At 44.8% G+C, this 23,993-nt stretch overlaps 1 protein-coding gene across 2 annotated transcripts in view; it reads left to right on the plus strand.

The window, feature by feature from the left end:
- INPP5A (inositol polyphosphate-5-phosphatase A) overlaps positions 1-23,993 on the plus strand; it is a 215,545-nt gene that overhangs the window by 117,131 nt on the left and 74,421 nt on the right. For both annotated transcript variants that reach the window (XM_065672509.1, XM_065672510.1), the window contains exons 7-8: positions 9,837-9,889; positions 15,763-15,882. In XM_065672509.1, the coding sequence (XP_065528581.1) occupies positions 9,837-9,889; positions 15,763-15,882 (173 nt within the window). The remainder of the gene's footprint in view (positions 1-9,836; positions 9,890-15,762; positions 15,883-23,993) is intronic.

Below are 23,993 nucleotides of genomic sequence, written 5' to 3' on the forward strand. Positions count from 1 at the left end.
AGGAACCACTGCAGTCCTGCCAGCCTGTATGAAAAGGGGCTTCCTTACTGGTGCAAGAGTTCACATGATTTACAACATGCTGGTGTGTTCCTCTGGCACTGCCCTGGTACCCCCTGGTTTTGTTGTTCTCATAGAAGATGAAGGTCTTGTTAAACCCAGCAGCACTGAGGGCTTCCTTCCACCGCCCCTGCAAGTGCAGTTGCACATGCAAGCACAGTCTTTGCCAGCAGTTCTCTTCTTTGATGCTTACTTTTATTTGCTCATTTTTAATTTCTTAAGAGCATCTTACAGTGGTTACAAGCCAAGTCAATAGATCTTTGGAATCTGTTTTACATTTGTGCATCAAACAGGCATGTTACTGCTTTCATACAAGGGAGAGCTAAATAAGCTCTAAAAATAAATCTAGAGTTTGTAAATACACACAGAGCCATTTACACAGTGCATGTCTGCTTGGGAGAGCGTCGATGGGTAATTACGGGGCGCATGGCATGTAGGTTATTCTTTTCTTTGATACGGAATTATTTCTGTATCTCCGTGCTGGAAGGGAAGCTCCTTTGCCGTACTTTTACTATCTTTTACCTCCTGTGAATAAACTGCTTTAATACTCCTATGAATTGTTCCATCATTTTGAAGTCCCTTCAGGCAGTTTACTCAGCTATTTGTTTTTCTCCTCCATCAGCAGTAAGCTCTAAGCTGCAGCACTGTGGGTGATTGACAGCAGGGTAGGAAACGAACAGCGCCACTGAATGATTTGATTGTAATACTGCGAGTGGTAACAGCAATAGGCCAAATTATGGATTGCTCACTGGTACCAGGGAGAATGATTCCCGTTGTTATTTCCCTGCTGTTGTTTCATCATCAGACTGGCAAATGTGTAACTTGCTCGGCATCATTCGTTATGCCTCTTACATGAGTCTCTTGGAGACGTGGCTGAGTTCAGTGGCTCTCTCACACTGCTGTGGAGCAGGGATCGTGTTCGTTTCCTGCTCAGGGATCAGGTGTTCCCACAGCGGTATCTGGAGCAGTAGCTCCTGTATTCAGCGCACTCTGCAGTGCTGTTTTAGCTGCAGGGCTGTGAGGTTCAGAGCCCAAGAAGCATCTAAAAGAACTTAAAGCACTGGCACGAGGTGCCCAGAGAAGCTGTGGCTGCCCCATCCCTGGCATTGCTTAAGGCCAGGTTGGACACAGGGGCTTGGAGCAAGCTGCTCCAGTGGAAGGGGTCCCTGCCCATGGCAGGGGTTGGAGCTGGATGAGCTTTAAGGCCCCTTCCAACCCAAACCACTCTGTGATTCTGTGAGTCCATGATATCCACCTTTCTATTTTTAAAGCTAAAATTAATCATGCTATTTCCTTCCTCGAGAAGTGTTGGTAATAATGATGCTAGTTCAAAGATTACAAACAATGTCTAGGTTGAAAACCTGAGTTGTCACAGCAGAAAGCATGAGCAGCATCTCTCCAAACATCACATTTACATGCTCGTGTGTGTTTTAGCCACTTCTGATACCACATGTACAATGTTTTGTGTGAGAAACGGTTTAAGACTGATTTCTTTTCTTTTTATTACTGCTGCTTAAGGATGATCTAAAAGTAATTACAATGATTGAGGCATAATGCAATTCAAAATAATTACAGCCCACTGCATATAAAACTAACAAAACTTTCTGTCTTGATTTATGGCTCCTCTTGGCTAGGCATGAGACTCAAATGATGCCTCTGGGAGCAACACTCCAGATAATGTTAGGCCATTTAAAAAAAAGCAGATTTGTGTAGTCTATCAGGCCTGAGTAATTTTTTTTCCCCATAGTGAGAAATTGGTTGTTATCATAGATCACAGATACTGCTCAAAGCTCTTGTGAAAGATGAATTAATTTCACTAATGCTTTAATGCAAACCTTTCATGGAGAAGGCTGTATGGTGATAACCTTACTGCGGTCTCTCCTTTCTCAATGATGATTTATGTTGTCTTTTAGTAGATGAAACTGGCTGTATTCACAATCCATCTGCTGGCTAAAGGAATCCTATTAACAGAGGATCTGAGAGGAGACTTAATACTGTAAGGTGAAAGATGTGGTACCCCCTTTCTGGGACATGCAGTAGAAATTTTTTCTCCTATTTTAAAATGTAGATACCTCTCTGAGAGTGTACAGATGATCTATATCAGCTCTGTCTGGTTTTATGCTGGCTTACAGATGGAGCAGCTAGAGACTATTTGTTAAACTGAAAATAAAGATTGTGGCTTTGAAATGTGCAAGGAGAAAGAATTCTCTCTTTCTCCTTCCCAAGCTATCATTCTTTCAATTCTGTTTCCAAAAAGCTCGTCTTTCCAAATACTGTATTTGGAAATACTAAAGCACATCAGTGATCCAAAAGACGTACTACATATGTTGTTCAGCTGCAGTATGTATCTAAGGTGAAAGATGATGTTTTTTGTATTTAACATGGGTTGTACTATTTAACTGGGCTGTATTGAGTTCAGAGCCTACAAACCTTTGTATTCTTAATGTTAAGTAGACAAATTGAGTTGGAACTAGGTGATCTTAAGGTCTTTTCCAACCCTAACCATTCTGTGATTCTATGAAATTATTAATACATGAATTATTTATTGAAGTTAAAGGAATTAAGTAAGAGTGTTCAAGTTATGAGTAAAGGTAATTTACAGGCTGGTGTGGTGAAATACACAAGCTGCACAACAAAACCAGTGTCATTCTATGTTACAGAGGCATAGGTGTCATTGCTTGATTCAGCCTAGGCAGGGTGATATTCTCCAGCAAGAGCTGAAGTATCTCCCCCGTCATCTGTGCTGGCTTTTGCTTGGCCAAGTGAAAGGCCTAAACCATCATGTTTCCATCCACCACTGCTGCTCTTGCAACTACTTTAAGTCATATGCTTCACCAGTAACGTAATGCGGCTGTATAGAGAAGAGCTAAAGAAAATCTTAATTGGAAGAAAGACTGGTGACATGCTCAGTTAGGCTTATCCTGTCCATAGCAGCACATTCGTTGTGACATCCCAGTTTGTCATTTTGGGACAAGCCATGGAACGTCCTGTTGGCAGTTCTGTGTCATGTCATCACCTTGCTACTATTACCTTCATAGTGTAAACCTTATTGCTGTAATTATCTCCCTATAAAGGCTATTTTATAAAACAGGGTTTGTAATGAGACTTTGCGTTTTCAGAAGGAGTGAAATGAGCTCCAGAGTCACTGTCATATGTGGGGCTGGGCAGCTAAAATTTAGGCCCATTGTCTGTACTCCTGTCAACCCTAAATTCTGCTGTTCCAAGGAAAGAATTCTTGGAGACTGAAATGTTATTCAGAGAGTCTATTAAAATACAGGAGGAAGAAAGAAGGAGCCTTGTGAAACAGAAGAAAGCTCTGGCAGTGGATGTGGGAACAGGCAGGTGTCTGTGGTGCACTTGCACACACAAACCATTATTCCAGCAGTTTCTGGCAATGATGTAGATCATTGCACCTCAGGGGCAGGGCTGGACCCTCAGACCTCACACTCTGCTCTGCATCCCCTTCATCCCCTTGCTCCTTTGTGGTTGTCTGGCAGGTGAAGAAGGGACCCCTGAACCTCTGCCCCACCACGTGGGTACTGGTACCAGTTGCTTCCACAGGCCTTCTGATGCTTCACATGGTAGCTCGCAACTTTCTTACCTTGACCTTTCTTTCGAATGTATGATTGTTGTATTTCTGCCTTCCAAAATAACTTACAGAGAAGGAATTGGGTATTGCTGCTGGTTGGCTACTCCACTGGTGACATGTATAGGAAGAAGCTGTCAGCAGTAATGGTTTCATGTCCCATGGTTTGGTATGTAAAAATAAGTGGAGCAAGTATAGGTTTTATCAGATACCTCTTATGTTTGCGTATGTCATGCACAGATACTTAAATGTTTTCTTCCAGTAGATACTTACTAAATTCTTCACACTGTATTTTCTTATAAATAAAGGGTAATGAAAGCATTATGTGAAAATGCATATTATCAATTAAATAATGACACTACATAATAGACTTTGCCATTAGAGAGATTGACTTCATGTCCTTCAGCTCTCATGGTACGTTTTTTGATGAGTGCCATAGATACATTCATTTGCAGACTCTTAAATTTAGATAATGACTTCTAAAAATCTTTAGCAGTAAAAACATGACTGATAGTGCTGTTACAATGCTTGATGGTGTTCAGAGGCTGGATTGGGCTTGAGTTCTCCATGTTCTGTGTGTTACTCTGAAATACAGGGAAATCAGAAGGGCACTTTGGGCAGTTTGTATACAAACTCCTAAAAAAGAAGAGAATAAACCCTCCGGTTCTGTGCAGTGATCTAAGGAAAGGAAGGAAGTGATTTTGGGGCAGGAACTACATTCCGCATGGGTTTTGTGGGTAGCTGTCGTAACACACGCTCCTTTCCCTGGCTATTTGAAAACTGAGGATCATGTGAGTCCATGGAACACAGGTTCCTGTGTGTGGCTTGGAGGAGGGGTTGTTCCCACTACAGTGGCACCAGCCTCTTAATGCTGAATGTTCTTGGTGCCCCAGTTGTTCTGGCTGCTCATGTGCAAGATTTCAGGTCTTCCTCTGGACTGGGGTGTTCCTTTAAGGAGCTGCAATTACACTGCAGTCATTGCCACTTGAATATGTCTTTCCTTCATGCCCCTGCTTTGTATGGTTGAATAAACCCTTGCTGGGTCACTATTTAATTTGATATGGTCTCTCAGTAAAATGATGGAGAAAAGATGAATTAAGGCTCTGTGCTAGTCATTATCAATCATGGTTTGTGTGCATTACTTATTGCTCACAGTGCTTTTTGACATTAGCCCTCTATAACCTCTCTCTTCATGTTAATGTTGTCTGGAGGTCCTTTTACCCGATGTAGCAGAGGTTATTTATGTAGGTGGTGTTTCTAGGGGCTTTTAAAAGGTCAGCACCATCTCCTGAGAGACTCTATTCACAAAGAAAAGGCTGGTGGAATGTAACTACAAGTTTTCAAATTGTATTCTTAAAAAAACACTCTGTTTTTAAGGACTTAATAATAGAGAGGTGTCAGAATTTTGGTTACACTGTTAAAATTTTGACAAAATAGCCTCTAATACATCCTGCCTCCCTTGAAGACATAGGTGCAGTGGATGGGTGAGGAAGCACCAAGCTTCAGGAAGAAATTCTGTATTTGCCATGTCATGAAACACTGACTGTGTTGCAATGTTTTAATCAGCTTGTATCTGTGTGGGCTTGTGTGAAACAGAGCAAGGCAGCAGTGCTGATATCAGGTGTATTTACACAGGTCTTGTTCGTGTTGGTGGGGTCATCGCTGACACAACCAAAGTGCTGTGGGATGGCTGCTGGAGAAGGGGATGGTGATTGACAGTGGCACTCCCAGTCTCATACACGTTGGTTGCACGAAACCTGAAGCTAACTGTGTGTGAGCCGTGGCAGCAGGCAGGGCACAGCAGAGAAGGGGATCTGGCTGGCAGCATTGCAAGGCTCCTCACTGCCAGCAGAAAAGAGAGTTCCTGAGGGCTGGGAACACACAAATATCCGAAGCCGTTTTTGTGAAGGGGCCCAGGTGGCCTCTCCTCAGGCATGGGTAGGTGATGGAGCAAATCTTCCTGGATGACCGGTTGCGTGGACAAAGGGGAGCGCTGTGGATGTGCACAGACTGGTTTGGGTTGGAACGGACTTTATAGCTCAACTACTTCCAAATCACTGCCACCCTCCACTGGAGCAGCTTGCTCCAAGCCCCTGTGTCCAACCTGGCCTTGAGCACTGCCAGGGATGGGGCAGCCACAGCTTCTCTGGGCACCCTGTTCTAGCAAGGCCTTTGATGCAGTCTCTCACAGCATCCTTGTAACCCAGATGGTGAAATGTACTGGGTAGGTGGATGGAAGGTTGGCCAGCCACCAGGCTCACAGGGTGGTGAACACAGTCCAGCTGGCAGCGGGTTGCTGGTGGTGTTTCTCAGGAGTCCCTGCTGGGTTCTGTACTATTCCACACCTCTGCTAACAGGCTGGACACCAGGATGGAGCACACGCTCAGCTTCGCAGGGGGTGTCAAGCTGCGGGAGCAGTCAGTGTGCTGGGGCAGGGCTGCTGTTCAGAGGGACTTCAACAGGCTGGATAAATGGTCTGACAGGAGCCTCATGGAGTTCAGCAAAGATTAATGCCAAGCCTTGTCCCTGGGGATGGGATAACCTCATACAGTGGTACGGGCTGGAGGTGACTACCCAGAAAACAGAACAGGACCTAGACCTTGTTGGATAGCAACTTCAACATGAGCCAGCAGTCTACTTTGGTGGCAAAGGAGGCCACCAGCATCTCAGGATATGTTAGGTTCCAGGAAGAGACAACTCCATCTGTCTGGCACTCTGAGGCCACATCACATCTCCAGTGTCTTCTTCTGGAGCACCTGTATGAGACAGATGTGGGCAAACTGGAGCAAGCAATAGCAGAGGCACCTCTGGGGCTGGAGCACAGGATGTGGGAGGAGAAGCCGGAGAGCCCATGTGTGCTGCCAGGAGAGGGGGAGATGGGCTGCTGGCTGCAGTGGCCGACTGATGGCTCTTGAGGGATGGGGCCTGGCAACTCTGAATGGCGAACAGGGACAGGACAAGGGCAGCAGTCATCTGCTGCAGCAAGGGAAGATGTCACTAGATCCAGAAAGAGATTTCACCTTGGGGGTAAACTGCAGGAGAGGGGCCCACATAGGTTGTGGAATCACTGCCCTTGGAGATGCTCAAAGCTCAGCTGGATATGGCTCTAAGCAGCATGATCCAGTTGGTCCTGGTTTAACATTACATCTTTTGAAGTACCTGCTGTGTTGCCAAAGAGAACAGCAGATGAAAGCCGACAGCTTGATTCAAGATGTTATCTTGGGCTTCATCATAGGCTTGGACTGTGTGATTTTAAGTTCTATGTATTGTACTTCAGTAATTAAAAGTTCAATTTTTTGAACTTTTATTTTAAGTTATTTTTTAAGGCTAACATTAGTTATTTTTAAGGCTAAAATGTTATTTTTAAGTTATTTTTAAGACTAAAATGACAGAGCTCCCCTTTTTTGATTGGGATTAAGGCTGAAAAACTTGGGACTGCTCAGCCTGGAGAAGAGAAGCTGCGTGGAGACCTCAGAGCAGCCTTCCAGTATCTGAAGGGGGCCTATAGGGACTCTTTGTCAGGGACTGTAGTGACAGGACAAGGGGTAACGGGTTAAAACTGAAACAGGGGAAGTTTAGATTGGATCTAAGGAGGAAATTCTTTCCTGTTAGGGTGGTGAGGCACTAGAATGGGTTGCCCAGGGAGGTTGTGAGTGCTCCATCCCTGGCAGTGTTCAAGGCCAGGCTGGACGAAGCCTTGTGTGGGATGGTTTAGTGTGAGGTGTCCCTGCCCATGCAGGGGGTTGGAACTGGATGATCTTGAGGTCCTTTCCAACCCTAACTATTCTGTGATTCTATGATTCTGTGATTAGATTTGAGCCAGTTTTGAATGGTTTTAGCAGTGAGCCTTTTTCATTGTTCTGTTTTTGAATAAATGTGGTCTTTTTGCCAAATCTCAGCTTGTGGCTGTGCTGTCACAAGTGTCACGGAAACTGTGAACAGGAGAGACCGTACTGGATTATGGGATTTGTAGTTCAGCCGTGAAGGCAGCATGCTGGGAGCTGTGGTGTGTCCGCCCTCAGGCCGTGTTCAGCAGTGAGCAGAGCCACTGCTGGACTTACTGGGGAGGTTCTTTTTCAGTGTTAATACTAAAAATACTCCCAGTCAAGTAGATATCTGTTCACAGGCACCACAGGGGATTTCTCACTACTGCTGCAGTTTAGGAAGAGTCAGCAGTTGTGCTCTCCTGAGACAAGTAAAAAGGATTTGTGTGAATTAGTTCCCTCTGAATGCAGCCATCAGCCGGATCTCAGAGGAGTGAACTGTTAGGATTTCCTCCCTGAACGTGACCTTCTTAGACTTAGGCCGGTGTACTTGCTTCCAAAAGCCCACGTTCTTAAAAGACTTAAGAACCTATAGACACCAACAAACAACTGATGTTCCTTACTAAATATCTCAGAAACATCTATTCCCCCGTATGTCCATCTGTGGTTACAGAACTGCTGCCGTCAGGTCCCGGAGATCTGGGGGATGGAGGTGTAAACTTGAGTGTACTTGGAAGAGAAGTCCCTTTACTCTGTAAAACCTTTCTGCGTTTAGGAGGGGTTTTCTCCTTTTATTTATAGGAAATCTTTACATTTGGCTGAACGCGTGTTTTGTTAATTTATCTTATTCCATAGAATCATAGAATCATTTAGGTTGGAAAAGAACTTTAAGATCATTCTCTCTTAATGTATGTCCTGTGAGCTACTGAAAGCCAGCTCTAAGTAGAATCATAGGATCAGAGTAGCTGGGTTGGAGGGGACCTTGAAGTTCATCCAGCTCCAAGCTCCGTCCAACCAGGCCTTGAGCACTGCCAGGGATGGGGCAGCCACAGCTTCTCTGGGCACCCTGTGCCAGCGCCTCAGCACCCTCACAGGGAAGAGCTTCTGCCTAAGAGCTCAGCTCAGTCTCCCCTTGGGCAGGTTAAAGCCGTTCCCCTTGGCCTGTCCCTACAGGCCCTTGTCCCAAGCCCCTCTCCAGGTTTCTCGTCAGCCCCCTTTAGACACTGGAAGACTGTTACAAGGTCTCTCCTGAGACCTTATCAGACCTTATCTTCACTATCAGTAAATAGTTTTCGCATTCAAGCTTTCAACAAGCTATTATTTATTCAGTAAATAAATACTTTGGAACCTTCATAAGCCATGGTTTGAGTGCAAGAACCCCACTGGGAAAGGGGCCCTGGTAGAGAAGAGGTGTTATGTCTGATTGGTCTTGATGATGGTTACCATGTTGGTGCCTGAAAAGGGAGGCGGTGGGGAACCAGCATCTGAAGGGTGCTGAGAACACAGCCCATGTAGGTGCTGTGAGGCACTTCACTACCCCAGCAGTGGCTGCGCCTGCACAGTGTGCATGGGGAGGTGGGTAAGTCCCTCAGGAGGGCCGTGCCTCAGGAGGGCGATCCCCTGAGCAGGGGGTGCTCCTCTCCAGCTGGCACTTTATACGTGATGCATCTTTTACTGCAGAATCACTGGCATCGTTCCTTAGGCCTGTCTGGTGCGGTATTCATTACTGGAGAACATGAGCGTAGCCCCACATCCATTGTTAACTGTGAATAAATAGGATGCAGAATCATGTCTTTTTGTGGGAGGCTGTAATTCACGGCAGTGGCTTAGGAGTGGTGCTGGAAAAATCCTTTTGCTGTACCATAAGTGCCATATGTTGGCACGAGCTGATTTGTGGCTTGCTCGCGGCTGTTGCAGTTTTGATAAATGTAATGTTTTACCATTATTTAAATTCCCCTTAACTTTTATAGAAATATTGGGTGGGTTGGCTCAGCAGGAGAAATGGCTCTCTAGCACATCTCATTCATTTTAATTTGATGTAAATCTCTGCTGACACTTTACAGTCCAGGTAAAATTACAAAGAAGCCAAGACATTTGTGCATAGGCAGGAAGAATGTGCTGGTTTAGGCTGAGCATAGCTACGGTTGTAAAGCTTTCCTAATTGGCTATCTTTCATCTACAAACAACTACCAGGGTTTATATTAATTTTACATGTAAGTCTGTAAGTGCTGCAGGGCCAAGAATATAAAATCATTCTGGGATTTAGAAGAGACACAGTGTGTGTTTCATTGTACCTTGGTCTGCGTGTCATGCACATTAGTTACAGGGTATGGACAACTTTGGTTTATTTTGTTCTCTGTGTAAGTACATTCCGCTTTTCCAATAATCCTTTGCTTAAGGTGACTGATTCTTATTTGCTTATTTTTCAGTGCAAGTGGTCCAGAAAAGGTTTCATTCGAACAAGGTGGTGTATTACTGATTGGTAAGTAGCATCTTTAAGTTATTTCTGCTTAGGTGTATGTTATATATGTTTTTATTAACAGCCATTTCAAAGAGGTATTCGTATGTATAGATTGGTCTGTCCATAGAACAGATTGCTTCCAAAATAGTTGCCTTGCTTTATTATTTATTGAACACATGCTCAGTAAGTTGTGATGGTGTGCAGCAAAAAGTGATGTTACTGTTCACATGTATGTGCAGTGAGTGTGGGATAACTCAGGTCATAAACAACCTCTCAGTCAAGCACGGTCAGAAACCTTGGTGTCTGTGGTTGGGGCTACAGGAGCCAGTATGTCGCTAAAGCTCACACCTGAGAGCTGAGCCTCAGGTGTACACAGCCCTCACCTCCTGAGGAAGGAGATTGTTCTCCATGCCCTCCTAGAGCCAGCACTTTAAGCCTAGTCCAGTTTCCACTGAAGTCAGTGGAGGGACACTACCTTTAGTGTGCAGCTTTTGCAACCAGTTCCTGCTATGGTACTTTTAGTGGAACAGAACTTTTAATTTGTTGTATTCAGGTTGGGATTCACATTTTGAAGCCAAGGCATGGTCCTGCTCAGCGTGAGGCTCCTTAGTGGCATCTTAAGGTAGAACGAAGCAGCTGGCAGCCCAGTGCAGGGTGGGATGGAGAAAGAGCAGGCAGCAGCACACCCCTTGTATGTATGTTATAGTCATCTAAATATTGTGAACATTCAACATCCTTCACTTCCTCCTGTGCTTGTTTCACTTCTTAGAATCCTAAGTTTGATTTGAAGGCCTGATGAGTGTTCACACGGGCTGCCTGCTGCGTGCTGAGCAGTGCTCTGACTGCTTTGCACTGGCATCTGTATTACGTTGAGCAAACAGCTTGTGAGAAATGAACAAGCAGCAGGTTTTCTCCCTTTGCACACTCATGACTCACAGGCAGGCAGCTCTGGAGGAACGCAGGTTCCTGGTAGTTTTTCCAGATCCCTGTGACATGGCATGTGATCCCAGCAGCAGAGATCTGCAGAAGTGAGCATTTAGCACCAGTTGCTAATCTGGCCTTTGCTCCTATACCATGACTTTTCCAGGCCCTGTCTCTTCTGTCCTCTTGCATTCCCTCTTTGCAGAAAAATAAACTTGTGAGTTTATTTGCAGGCCTTTCCAAGAAAAAGCAGCTCTTAGAGATAGATGTAAAGGAAATGTTCTCTTGCAGGTTGATATTACAAGTGATAGTTCTTGAAAGGAGAGTGTAGTTGGCTGTTCTGATCAGATACTGTACTATGCTTATGGTTCCTAGGGGCACATTGGGAGGTAGGAGTGAGGAGGCTCCCAGCTCTTTCTGTGAGCTGTGTGTGGTAGTTCTGCATCTGAAGTAGTCTGTGGTTATGATCCACATGGTCCAACGACATCTCAGATGTTCCTAAGGAGAAGTGAAAGGAGCAAGTTACTGTGAACCATTTCTGGAGCAGGAAAGTGAAATATTATGGCAAATGCAGAGGGCTGGAAAATATACCTGCTCTGGGTGTAAGTGCACAGTGAGTCTGTCTGTGGTGTGATGAGGGCTCAAACCCCACCTGTGCATGTGCACATCAGCAAAGTTCTGGCCATTTTCATACTCCTGACTTGTGACTGATGCATTTCTACATGCTGATAGTTAATAAAAATACAGGCAGGAGACAATGCTCCTGTGTGAACCCTTGCGGGGGCTGTGAATTTCCCTGCCCATCACGACAGAGTGTACCTCGTGCCAAACCCAGAGATCTTCCAACAGCCCCAAAAAGTGACCTTAAAAGATTGCAGAGAGCAGTCCCCTGCCCTCTGTGATTCAGTGACCTGAGTCCCTCTGTGCATCCAGATTTGTCACCTCATTATTCTTCATTAGCTTATCTTTAGTGTGGATGAAGAACTAAAGAATCTTGGGGCAGTCAGAGATTTCATTTTAACAAAAAGTGAGACTGCTACGTAACCGCATGCACTTCATTTTGCCTTTGTTTTCAGTGTCTTGAATATAAGGGGGTGGCATTTATTTCTATTCCAGTAGTTCTTAGTGTTACGTGTTAATAGGTGCATGGTAGTGCCCTGAATGCATTACGGTCTTCAATATTATTTACATATATAGTTTATAATTGGTAGGGGGGTGGACTAGAGAATACATTTATAAATGTAGGCATGGCACCACCCTGGGAATTTTGGCAAGTACATCAGAAGCCAGAATCAGCAGTCAAAATTCGTTTGATGTTTTAAAGGACAACATGCTAAGGCACATGAAAAACAACAAGGTGCTTGGTGACAGCCAGCATGGCTTCACTAAGGGGAAATCCTGCCTGACCAATCTGGTGGCCTTCTATGATGGGGCTACAGAATTGATGGACAAGGGTAAAGCAGTTGATGTCATCTACCTGGACTTGTGCAAAGCGTTTGACACTGTCCCACACGACATCCTTCTCTCTAAATTGGAGAGACATCAATTTGATGGATGGACCACTCGGTGGATAAAGAACTGGCTGGACGGCCGCACACAAAGAGTTGTGGTCAATGGCTCGATGTCCGGCTGGAGACCGGTAACGAGTGGTGTCCCTCAGGGATCGGTGTTGGGACCGGTCTTGTTTAACATCTTCATCGCTGACATGGACAGAGGGATTGAGTGTGCCCTCAGCAAGTTTGCCGATGACACCAAGCTGTGTGGTCCGGTTGATATGCTGGAGGGAAGGGATGCCATCCAGAGGGACCTTGACACACTTGTGAGGTGGGCTGATGCCAACCTTATGAAGTTCAACCACGACAAGTGCAAGGTCCTACACCTGGGTCGGAGCAATCCCAGGCACAGCTACAGACTGGGCAAAGAAGAGATTCAGAGCGGCCCTGCAGAGAAGGACTTGGGGGTGCTGGTCGATGAGAAAATGAACATGAGCCGGCTGCAGTGTGCGCTCGCAGCCCAGAAACCAACCGTATCCTGGGCTGCATCAAAAGGAGCGTGACCAGCAGGGCGAAGGAGGTGATCCTGCCCCTCTGCTCTGCTCTTGTGAGACCTCACCTGGAGCATTGTGTGCAGTTCTGGTGTCCTCAACATAAAAAGGACATGGAGCTGCTGGAACAAGTCCAGAGGAGGCCACGAGGATGATCAGGGTCTGGAGCACCTCCCGTATGAAGACAGGCTGAGGAAGTTGGGGCTGTTCAGCCTGGAGAAGAGAAGGCTGCGTGGGGACCTCAGAGCAGCCTTCCAGTACCTGAAGGGGGCCTATAGGGATCCTGGGGAGGGACTCTTCGTCAGGGACTGCAGTGACAGGACAAGGGGTAACGGGTTAGAACTTAAACAGGGGAAGTTTAGATTGGATCTAAGGAGGAAATTCTTTCCTGTGAGGGTGGTGAGGCACTGGAATGGGTTGCCCAGGGAGGTTGTGAGTGCTCCATCCCTGGCAGTGTTCAAGGCCAGGTTGGATGAAGCCTTGTGTGGGATGGTTTAGTGTGAGGTGTCCCTGCCCATGGCAGGGGTGTTGGAACTGGATGATCTTGAGGTCCTTTCCAACCCTAACCATTCTATGATTCTATGATTCTAAGATTGCAAGCTTACAGTCAGGGAAGTGCCAAGCATTGCACTCTGAGAGCAGAATTCAAATGCACAAGCACACTATTGGGAGTAACTGACTCATAGTGTATAACCTATAGTGTAGAACAGGATCAAGGGAGGAGCTGTAGAATATGGCTCATGATTACATTAGTGAGTTGAGAATGGTGGGAGTGTTTCAGTAAAAGCTGGAAAGAGCCTCCTCTTCAGGCTGGTTGCTGGCTGTCTGCTCTGCAGAAAGGGCAGGACGAAATCGGTGTCATTACTTGTCACGACAAGCGGTGTCATGAAAGTTTGAATGTAAGGACAGGGAAGTTGTAGGTGGAAGGTAACATGGTGCCTGGAAGAGCAGCTCTCGGCTGACAAGTGTTGCTGTGGCCATCAACCTTGCTTCCAGAAGTGTCAGACAGGAAAACCAAGAACCTGCTCAGGGCAGCTGACATAGCTCCTTTGACCATGGGGTATTGCTGTGCTGCCAAGGGCAGGAACAGAACTGAAGCACGCTTGGACAGAGAGCTTTAAACCAGCCCAGTATGACTACCCCGGTGTCCTGTCACTGAGGCTGGACTTGGTCAGTGCTGTGGCACTTTCATTTTGCCTCTGTTCTTCCCATAATGTCTTTTCTTATTTAAGTGCTGGCAGCTTTCATGGAATCACAGGACCCCAGCCTGGTTTGTGTTGGAAGGGACCTCAAAGCTCCTTCAGCCCCAACCCCTGCCCCGGGCAGGGACCCCTTCCACTGGAGCAGCTTGCTCCAAGCCCCTGTGTCCAACCTGGCCTTGAGCACTGCCAGGGATGGGGCAGCCACAGCTTCTCTGGGCACCCTGTGCCAGCGCCTCAGCACCCTCACAGGGAAGAGCTTCTGCCTTAAATCCAACCTGAACTTCCCCTGTTTAAAAGAAGTTTAAAGATCTCCATTTATACCCAAGACATTTTTTACCCTTGTCAGTCCAACACTAGTGTAATAATTATTATCAGTGTTCATGGAATCTACCCAAAATGTATTGAAACAGTAACCACAATTGTGTCCTCAAAGTCAAGTGCAGCAACTTTTATAACACACAGCAGTATTATGCATGTGGGAGCTGATGGGGCATCCCACTTTCTGCAGGTGCTCAGGGACCTCCTTTCCAAAATACAGTGTTGTCAGTGCTGTTCCCTAAGTATCCCTTTTGGAGGTTCAGTCCCTCAAGGCAGGAATTGCTGCATGCACTGGTTGGCTTGAGGGGTTTTGTTATGTGGATGTGGTGTCTCTAGTTGAAAAGAGCATTCCATGTTTCTAGTTCCATTGTGACTCACCATGTCCCATCACCACATCACCAGAAGATGCAGAGCAGGTCTGTAGGCCGCAAGAAGCCAGGTATAAAGCAGCATACCAGTTTGGCTGTAACAACTGCACAGGTTTCTGTTTGCCACTTGGATGTGCCCTGTCTTCCAGCAGTGGGAAACCAGAGCTCAAAGGACAGTCTGCCTTCCAGGTACCTCCCAGCCAGCAAGAACTGACACCTCCGTTGTGATTAGCACAAGTGACAAAGGGAAACGCCTCTGTCTGGGCACGTTTATAGCAGAAAAATCCCTCTACATGAAGGTTTTCTGCCACAGGGAAAAGCAGGACTGTGATTTAAAACAGCAAGTGATTTAAGGTACAAGAATACATTTGCATACAGGTTCATTGTAAGGCCAGCAGCACTAATAGTGTTAAAAATACTGCTACTATCCAAAACCAGCCACGTGCTGTGCAAGCCCTGCAAATGCCAGTCCTTGTGCCATGGGACTTACGCACTGGTAGTTAATGTATGTTAGGATGTAGTTATAGATACCTATCACAGTGGGAAAACGGTGGACACATGGCGATCATAAGAAGACCTGCTCGAGGGGGTCCAGAGGACAGATGAGGAGTTGCAGTGATATGACTTAGCCCTTAATGTCAGTAAAATACTCCCGTCAATAGCTTTTCATTGTGTTTCTTGCAAAGCCACAGTTCTACTGTAGAAACTTAAAGTCGTTTGCACGTTCAATTTTGGTTTGCACATACTTTAGTGAGGGCACTGCTTGAATTCTGCCACCTGTAACTGACAAACAGCTTTTCCTTTTCATGTGATGCATGTTTCAGTAAAAGCCTCAATGCAGTCGTCCCTGTCAATGAGCTGCTGTAAGTTTGATGATAGTGTGTGATGATTTCCTGATGAAGAGCGCTTGATTTTATACCATCCATGTGAGGAAATACATGAGAGCAAATACCGTGTGTGTTGTTGAATGCTTTGCTGATGCAACAAATGGTTTCTTTCTTTTATCCTGAATCATTTTTTTTTTTTTCTTTTTTGTCATAGTGCCTTTGACTTGGTAAACATTCATCTTTTCCATGATGCTTCCAATTTAATTGCTTGGGAAACAAGCCCATCGGTTTACTCAGGAATACGGCATAAGGCTCTTGGCTATGTACTTGATAGGTATGTATTAGCCTTTACTAGCCTCTTTCAAACGTCTCTGTTCATAAGCAGCATATAAAAGATTTTTTAAAAGGCACACACAGAAATGTACAGGGTTTTATGCTGTGAGCTGGAAATGGTCACTTCTGATGGGAGTTTTCTAGATGATGCCAATTACAGATCAGTTTATGCCTCTTACTCTGTTAAGCTAAATTACTGAGTTTGCAGAATCAACCTGAAGTCACCAGGAACTCGTAGAGTAGAAAGCAGGTTTGTTTTTTAAATTGGTTGTTGGTTAGATGAGCTGCTCTATAGTCTGCGTGGAGTCTCGTAATGCTGCCACGAAGGTATGTTTTCAGCTACAGAATGAGACTACAGCCTGTTGGAAGGGATCTCTGTGAGTCTCTTGATCCTCCTGCTCAGAGCAGGGTTGGCTTCAGCATCGGATCAGGTTGTTCCAGGCTTACCCAGCCGAGCTTGGAAGAGCTCCACGCACGGTGACCTGCAGTGTCTCTGGGCCACTTGTTCCTGGGTTTGTCTGCCCTCATTGTGGAGCTTTTTCTCCCTGATATGCAGACAGGATTTCCCATTGCCCTCAACTTTTGGCGCATGTCACTGGGAAGAGTGTGGCTCTGTCTTTTCTGTAACTACCAAATACATGAAGCCAGCAAGAGAATGCTGCTGGAGCCTTCTCTTCTGTAAGCTGAACAAATCCAGCTCTTCCACCCTCTCCTCATAAGCCATGAGCTCCCCCCCAGCACTAAACGCTGTGCTGTTCATATCTCAGGCCTAGCTGAGTGCAGTAGGCAGCTAATCTTTTTCAGGCAGCAGCACAGCGTTTGTGTGCAGTCATCACTGTTATTAATAACATCTGTTACAGAGTTGATTCATCTGGTGGGTGGAACCATACAGGGGATAGTCCCCAAAACACCCAACAATTTACAGCCGCCCTCATTAGCAGTTATAAAGCTTTTTCTTGAGCAAAAAAAGTGTGATTTCTTCATGGGCGCACGTGCTTTGGCAAAGTGAGCAGGCATTTATTTCTCTTGAGGTACTGCTTGACTGCATGAGAAATAGAGCTGGGAAGTGTCTCCTCAAAGCAGCCATGGCAAACACTGTAGATTTTAACTGGAAGAGGCTCTGAAATGTGGAATGGGCTATAAATACTTTTCAGTTACTTTCTGTCCGAAGTTCTATTTCTTTCTTTAAGTTTTATCTTCTTTGAGGCAGATACTTTAGCAGCGGAGGCTGCTTTCCCCACTCTGTCTGAAGAAGTGCTTTTCCTGTGCACCCCAGCAGAGGGCTGAGTAAGAATTTCTCAAAAATAGGCTTTTATTTTCACTTGGGGGGGGGGGGGGTTGGTACAAGGATGAAGAGTTAAAATCCAGTGTGTCTGCTCTTGTATGGCTTGTAAAACTGTTCAAAGCATCAGAAACCACTGGGGGCACTTGGGAGGTTTGCAGGCTGGTAGGATGTGGTCATTTATGGAAGATACCTCTAAAGGTCTTTATAAAAAGGGGACAGACACAGTAAGATCAAGATCTGCTCTCGGTGCAGTTTGAGAGCCAGGTTTTCAGGTCGTGTCACACACAGCATGGGAGAGACTTGGTTTTATCTCATTTTAACTCAGCTCCATTGGTCTCCTTTTCCTCTGCTTTGCATGAGGAGCTGTAGCAAACCTGTGTAAAGCGCCCGCGTTATTTACTGCACACTTGTTTACAGCTTGCACTGTGCTTCAGGAGCTGGTGTTGGCTCTGGACCTCCCACGATGCCCGGGCAAGGGTAAGGTAGCAGGACGGTGGTATTAGTGTCAGCTCTGGGTCAGAGATGTCAGGATGGTCTATCATTAAAATGTGACACTGCCAAAACCTGCCCCAGCTCCCCTGTTCTCGGGGCTCCGGTTGCACAACGCTCCTGTGAGCTGGCATTCAGTGCAATTGTGCATTGGGAGGGAGCAGCCAGCCGCAGATCCGGACCTCCGCAGCGCGGTGATGGGCTGCCTGCCACAAAAGGGGAGTTCTGTAAGAGCAGTGAATAATGGGAACCCCCTTTCATCGGCAGCGCTAACCTTTTGGCAGCCACCAGCAAACTCTATTCTGATCCCCTGATTGGGGAGGACAATACACTGGAGCTTGCTCTGAATGAATGCTGCCACCAACAGTGTCCCCATTCAGAGGGTTTTGGGAACCATCTTTGACCATTGTCTGCTATCACCCCTTCAGACAGTAGGAAAAGGGAAAGTGAGAGCGTCTATAGGGGGAAAGTACTTCTTTTCTTGGCTTTAATCTCTCTTTAAAGCTTCATAGATCTACATTTCCAGCTGAGCTACTGGAACTATGCAGTGTCAGATAAATACAGAAGAGAGAGGTTTCAAGCTGAGCTTTTAAATCCCCTTATCTGCATGAACTAATAATGCAGATTTAGTGCTGTTAAAAACAGAGGCTGATAAGTCTTTTCCTTTAAAGCCTTTAAACTTCTAAAGAGCATTTAACAGCAATGCAGTTCAAACCCAGTGAACAATACTGAGAAGGAAAACAGTTTAATGAGCTAAACCTTCACTGAATGAAGCAGAAACACCTTCTCACAGTTGGTTTGGGTCACTGTGAGAGCAAGGGAAAGCACAGTCCTGCTCCTGTTGCATCTTCATAAACATGAGTTTAGAGCAGCCTTTTAATGTATGGTAAAAGCCGTCACAGGAGTTTGGAACACAGACGAAAAAAGAGTTTGCAAACAAAGCTCAAATGAATTAGTTTCGCTGTTAAAGTGACCAGGGAAGTTGGTTTCCCCAAAGTTATTGTAACTCTGAGGTTTTAACACAGGAGCTGTGCAGCATCCCCGAGTTACTGCGAGGGACAGGGCTGGGGACACAAGGAAAAAGTGGCAAGTGAATGATTTCAGTTTGCCACTAAAAGTTTTCTCCTGAGGGAGTCTGTTCATAGTCATGGGAGTAGAAAGGCTTGCTCAGACAGTGGTGTTCTGAAGTGGTTTAGCTTCAGTAATGTTAAAAATGAATTACAGAGTGAGAAGATTACATGCAGCTGGCTGATGTGCACCGCACCAGACTCGTTTCAGCATTTGCCATTGAACAAGTGTGAAGAAAATGTGTTGGATAGATGCTTTAAAGACTAAGAGAGCTGGAATTACACTGGGGTGAAGCAACCGCTTGTGTATTTACAAACACATACACAGTGTATATGTACAGAACTCCTGTGTGTGAGGAGTCTTGGTCAATGCTAATATAAACTAAAAGTTAATTACCAGAAGTCAGTTACGTTGTTCCAGATAGGCATAGATACAGCCACAGCTGAACTTGCTTTACAAATGAGAATAAGAACACCTGCTTTATGTTTTGTGGAGCAAAAAAAAATCCTCCATGCCCAATTTGGGTAATTCCCACCTACAGTTATCCCTGTTTCCATAATACTTGGGGTTTATATTTTCTAAAGTTGGAGGGTTTAAGCTATACACAAGGAAATATCATTTACATTTTACTTTAGTCTTTCTTGACCTGCTGTAATTGATGCTTGTGCATGTGTCATATTAATTAATCATATTGGCCTATTGGTCATGTCCTTTAGACCCTGGCTGGGGAAAAGTGTCCCATGAATTAGCGGCCTGGCCAGGGATTGAGCTGAAGCTGTAGCCCGGGGTCCTTTAAAAGTATGAGGAGTGCGTTTGCAAAGGGCAGGACGTGAGATGTGAGCCTGATACCGCGGGTCCTGCTGTGCAGCCATTTAAACTTCCTGAAATTATCTGGAGCATTCGGATCCATAAAATGAATGTGGTTTTTTTTTCAAGAAAGTGACAGTGCTCTTCTGTTTCCCTATTGAAATGCTCCCTGGCCTAGTTCAACAGAAACATTTTTACATTACAACTGTGAAATCTTGGCATAAAGCTCCCCTTTGTGCCCTTCATTATTTTCTCACAAATATAGTCCATTGTCACATAGCTGAAGTTAATTTGATCAACATTGGGACATTTAACTTTTATGTCCGGTCAAAGGAGCTGTTTCATGCTCGTTTTGGGTATTCAAAAGAAATGATTGCCAGAAAAATAATGTTACTATTAACAATTCAGAGCAATTAGTTTCCCAGGGAGAGGCGATGTGATGCACCGGCTCCACACAACTATTCTTTGTCATTTTATGGATGCTCATCAGTCAACTGTCACATCTTCTCAAAGACCCCTCCAATCTAAATGTTTCTCTTTGGGCTTTTCCCAGAACTAGCAGCTGAATGAGCAAAAGAAAAGCCACTTCGTTTCTAGGCAAAGGAAAACTTCACTCCAAAGATCTGGGTCATTTGAGAAGATCCTCGGAGCAGCTCGTCTGGGGGCATTTTATTTTTGGTAGTTTATATTTTGCAGCAGTGGCTTTAACTCCAGGCATGCGCCTCGGAACGGTTAGAGGAATTTCTGTGTATTCAGATAGAACGCGCAAATAAACCTTCCACCCAGATGTCTGCTAACAAAGGTTTAAAACCCAAGACCACATTCAAAAAACACCCTGAGGCTCATCTCATTCTTATTCACTAACACACTCCCCCCCCCCAAACTAAGGTTAAGTGCTCTCAAAATTAGCCTGTTTGTATAATATGCTCTTTAAAGAGTAAATCCAGCAAAATTGTCTTGTTACTCTCAACCTGTCAAATACAGTCACAGGCACTTTTTTCTTTGCTTCGTGTTCTTCTCCTGGCTCAAGCTTCTACGTGTCTGGTGCAGCTGTCCCAAACTCCATGCCTGTGTCCTTTGGCCACAAACACATTCCGAATTCGAGTTAGGTGTATTTTTAGCAGAAAAATCCTTTTGTGCTCATTTGCATTGTAGCAGAAAATACATGGTTATAATGTTAAGGACACAAGGAATGATGATTTCTGACAGTTGTGGTCAGTAATTTTGCCCTTATTCTGTTGTTTTCAGCATTTGGGCCTTTTTATTATTTCTTTTTCTTTTTGGCATTAATTAATAACTAAACAGGTGATTAGTACATTTGCAGCATTTAATATTCAAATTTTAAATTAAAGGCCTGGGTTTTTTTTTTCTCTCATGATAACAAGAAATCTGTGCAAAAGGTAGCAGGTTTGGAAGCAGTGGCTGAAAAGTCAGCAGTCCAAAATCCAGAACCTTTAAGAACTTGCAGGTGTCACACAGAAAGGTGTCACTTAAAAAACAGTATGGCTACACGAAGTCACTCTTCGCATTGCCAGTGGGAATAGAACTGTGGCTCTTCCAGGAGAAACGGTGACATGAAAGCTCTGCAGGTTCCCGAGGGGTTTCCAGCAGTTGTCACAAAGCAAGCTCATGGCCCTGCACTGTGGGTGGTGATGAGGGATCCCGAGTCTGCCAGGAGCTGGAAATGCTTCTGGCAGCACTGAACCTCCTCCTCATCCTTCATTAGGGTTTTACTTGTCCCTATCTTCTTTCCAGTAATAGCTTGTCCTGGAGCTGCTCCAGTTGGCTCCTGTGTCATTCAGGGAGAACATAACTGGTGTAGCTACAGCCTGGATTGGGTGTACTGTAAAAAATATCACTCCTGGAAGAATTTGTGTAATCAGAGACAACTGAAGGAAAGAGAGAATTCCTCTTGAAAGAGAAATGGCTCTAAATCACTTGTTGCCTGCTTGATTTCTCTCTGAAAGCAGCTTTATAGGAGAATGTGCAGAGTGCATCACGTTCTCATTGAGTTACATTTCTCCTTTTACTGTAATTTGTTCCTCAGAGAGTCTGGAGCTAGATAAAGACCAGTCATTAGTGTCTAGCTAAAGGTGACACTCACATCAGCATTCATTGTGGTTTGTGTCTTTTGAAATGTTCTCTCGTATGGCCATATCATCTTCCAAGATAGCTGTGATTCAATTAAGAAGAATCTATATGGGCTGTTGATCCAATTCTTATTCATTTGCAGAGAAATGAAAATAAATTGCTATTGTGATTTTATTTACAATGCTTGCTGTAGGATGATGCTATGAGCTGATAGTTATAAAATGGAGAAATGGCTGAAAGCTCCATTCTGCTTCATTTGAGCTTATGGGGCACTATGTGAATCACCATATCCCAGCATTTGCAGTCCCATAGGAAGGTAGGAGGTTGTTGTCTCTGGGTCTTGGATTCATGTCCTGAAAAGACACATATTCTCCCCAGCAGGTAAATAAACATACGAGTTGCAGCATTTTAGCCTCTTGTCCATCTGTCCAAGTGCTGAGGTAGTTGTAGATGGACTTGGGAGATGTTCTTCATGGTCTGACCAGTAAACAGCTGTAACTGCCTCACCTTCTATGAAAGCTGCTTTCTCGTTCCCTTGATGTAGGGTTGAAGATGCAGCTCAGATGATTCAGTTCTCACTCCTGTATCTCTATATCCACCAGAACTGTCTTTACCCAAACCTGAAGTTGACAGCTTTCATTTTTTAACCACTGTGCTCTGTTGAAAGAGAGGGATTTCTCTTCTCTTTAGCACTTCAGATGTCTCTCCTGTGTCACCCCTAATTTTGTTTCCTCTCTCAGCTCAATAGTTCACTGCAGTGCTATTTTCAAAGGGATAAATGCTTAAGATAAGGAAGGCCAGGTTGGATGGGGCTTGGAGCAAGCTGCTCCAGTGGAAGGTGTCCCTGCCCGTGGCAGGCTTGGAACTGGATGAGCTTTAAGGTCCCTTTCAACCCAAACCAGTCTGTGATCCAATATGGTTCTAACAATTAAGTATGTGAAATTTGTTGCTAGCTTTTCTCAATGTCAAGCATTTTTTAATCCTTTGAATGAAGCCTTTCTCTGTTCCCAGCAGTCTGTGTTACCCCTTTCTCAAAGTAGTTGCAGTGCTATCTGCACTTCTAGTGCACTTAGTGCACTTTTTTAGTGCTATCTGCTAAGTGAACTCAGGAATTCTGTTTTCCTCCCCACATCCAAGCCCTGCAGAACAGTAAGCAAGAATTGCAACGTCTTGGTCTTCATGCAAGTTAACATACAGCAGTTACCTGCTGCCTGCTTGTGACCGAGTGTTACCAACACTGAGGATATCCAGAAGTTATGTGGAAGGATTTTAATCTTCCGTCATAAAGGAAGACTGAAAAAGACGTGCAATTTCTCTGGTTTCTTTTTGTTGTTTTCTCTTGCATCAGATGAAGAGCAAGAAAATGTCTCTGTAACACACCACCAGTGCCGTAGCGTTGTGTTCTCCTGTAGCAAAATTGACAAGGACTTACATCATTATACATGGCTGCTATTTCATTAGGCGAATGTCAGTGTCAGGTAAGATCATGGGTTTGTCAATATAATGAAAATACCAGTCAAGTGAGGAAAAAGTCACAATTTTCCAGCTCTAAAAATTGATTTTTATTGCTCTTCTTGTAATCCTTTCTTTGGATTAAGTATTTATTATTGATGTGGTCTTTCTTTTAATCTTAATAGCTGCTGACATTGTAATTAATTAAAAAATACAACATTTTTGCCCAAATGGCACTATATTGAAATTAAAAGTGAACATCACATATTAGTTAAACAGCCCTGGCAAATGCCTTGAGTGCTAAGATGATTGCCTAAGCTTCTTGACAATTCCCTTCATCTTGCTGTATCCTGCATGACCTTTTGAGATGTTTTGGTGTTATTAATAGGTTTTAGCTATTATATCAGAAAGAACAGGGCACAAAAATATGATAAACTTTATCTTTTTAATGGCAGCACTACAACACCTTGGGCATGCCAATGAAGGCACTTATGTCATGGCTTTTGAGACATACTTTGACAGTCACCAGATAACTCCCATTCAGAACTAACGGGGCTTTTTCTGGATTTTGTCTCTAAATGGTGGGAGCTGAGCACTGACTGCGCTGCAAAGGTGGCAGGGCTCTGTCTCAAACATTTCTCTAAAACCTCTGCTGGATGTGGGTTCCCTAGGGACCAGTTCTTGAGGTGCAGGTTGCAAGCTGATCTGTGTGACTAAAACCCGTCAAGGAAAAGCCACAAGGATAGGAACAGCAGAAATCTGAAAGGCCACACATCAAACCTGTGTTCTGTATAAGCCAAAACCTAATGTTTACATTATGTTGATCATAGAATCCCAGCCTGGTTTGTGTTGGAAGGGACCTTAAAGCTCCTCCAGCTCCAGCCCCTGCCACAGGCAGGGACCCCTTCCACTGGAGCAGC

This window comes from Lathamus discolor, chromosome 3, assembly GCF_037157495.1.
Source record: "Lathamus discolor isolate bLatDis1 chromosome 3, bLatDis1.hap1, whole genome shotgun sequence".
Taxonomy (NCBI): Eukaryota; Metazoa; Chordata; class Aves; order Psittaciformes; family Psittacidae; genus Lathamus; species Lathamus discolor.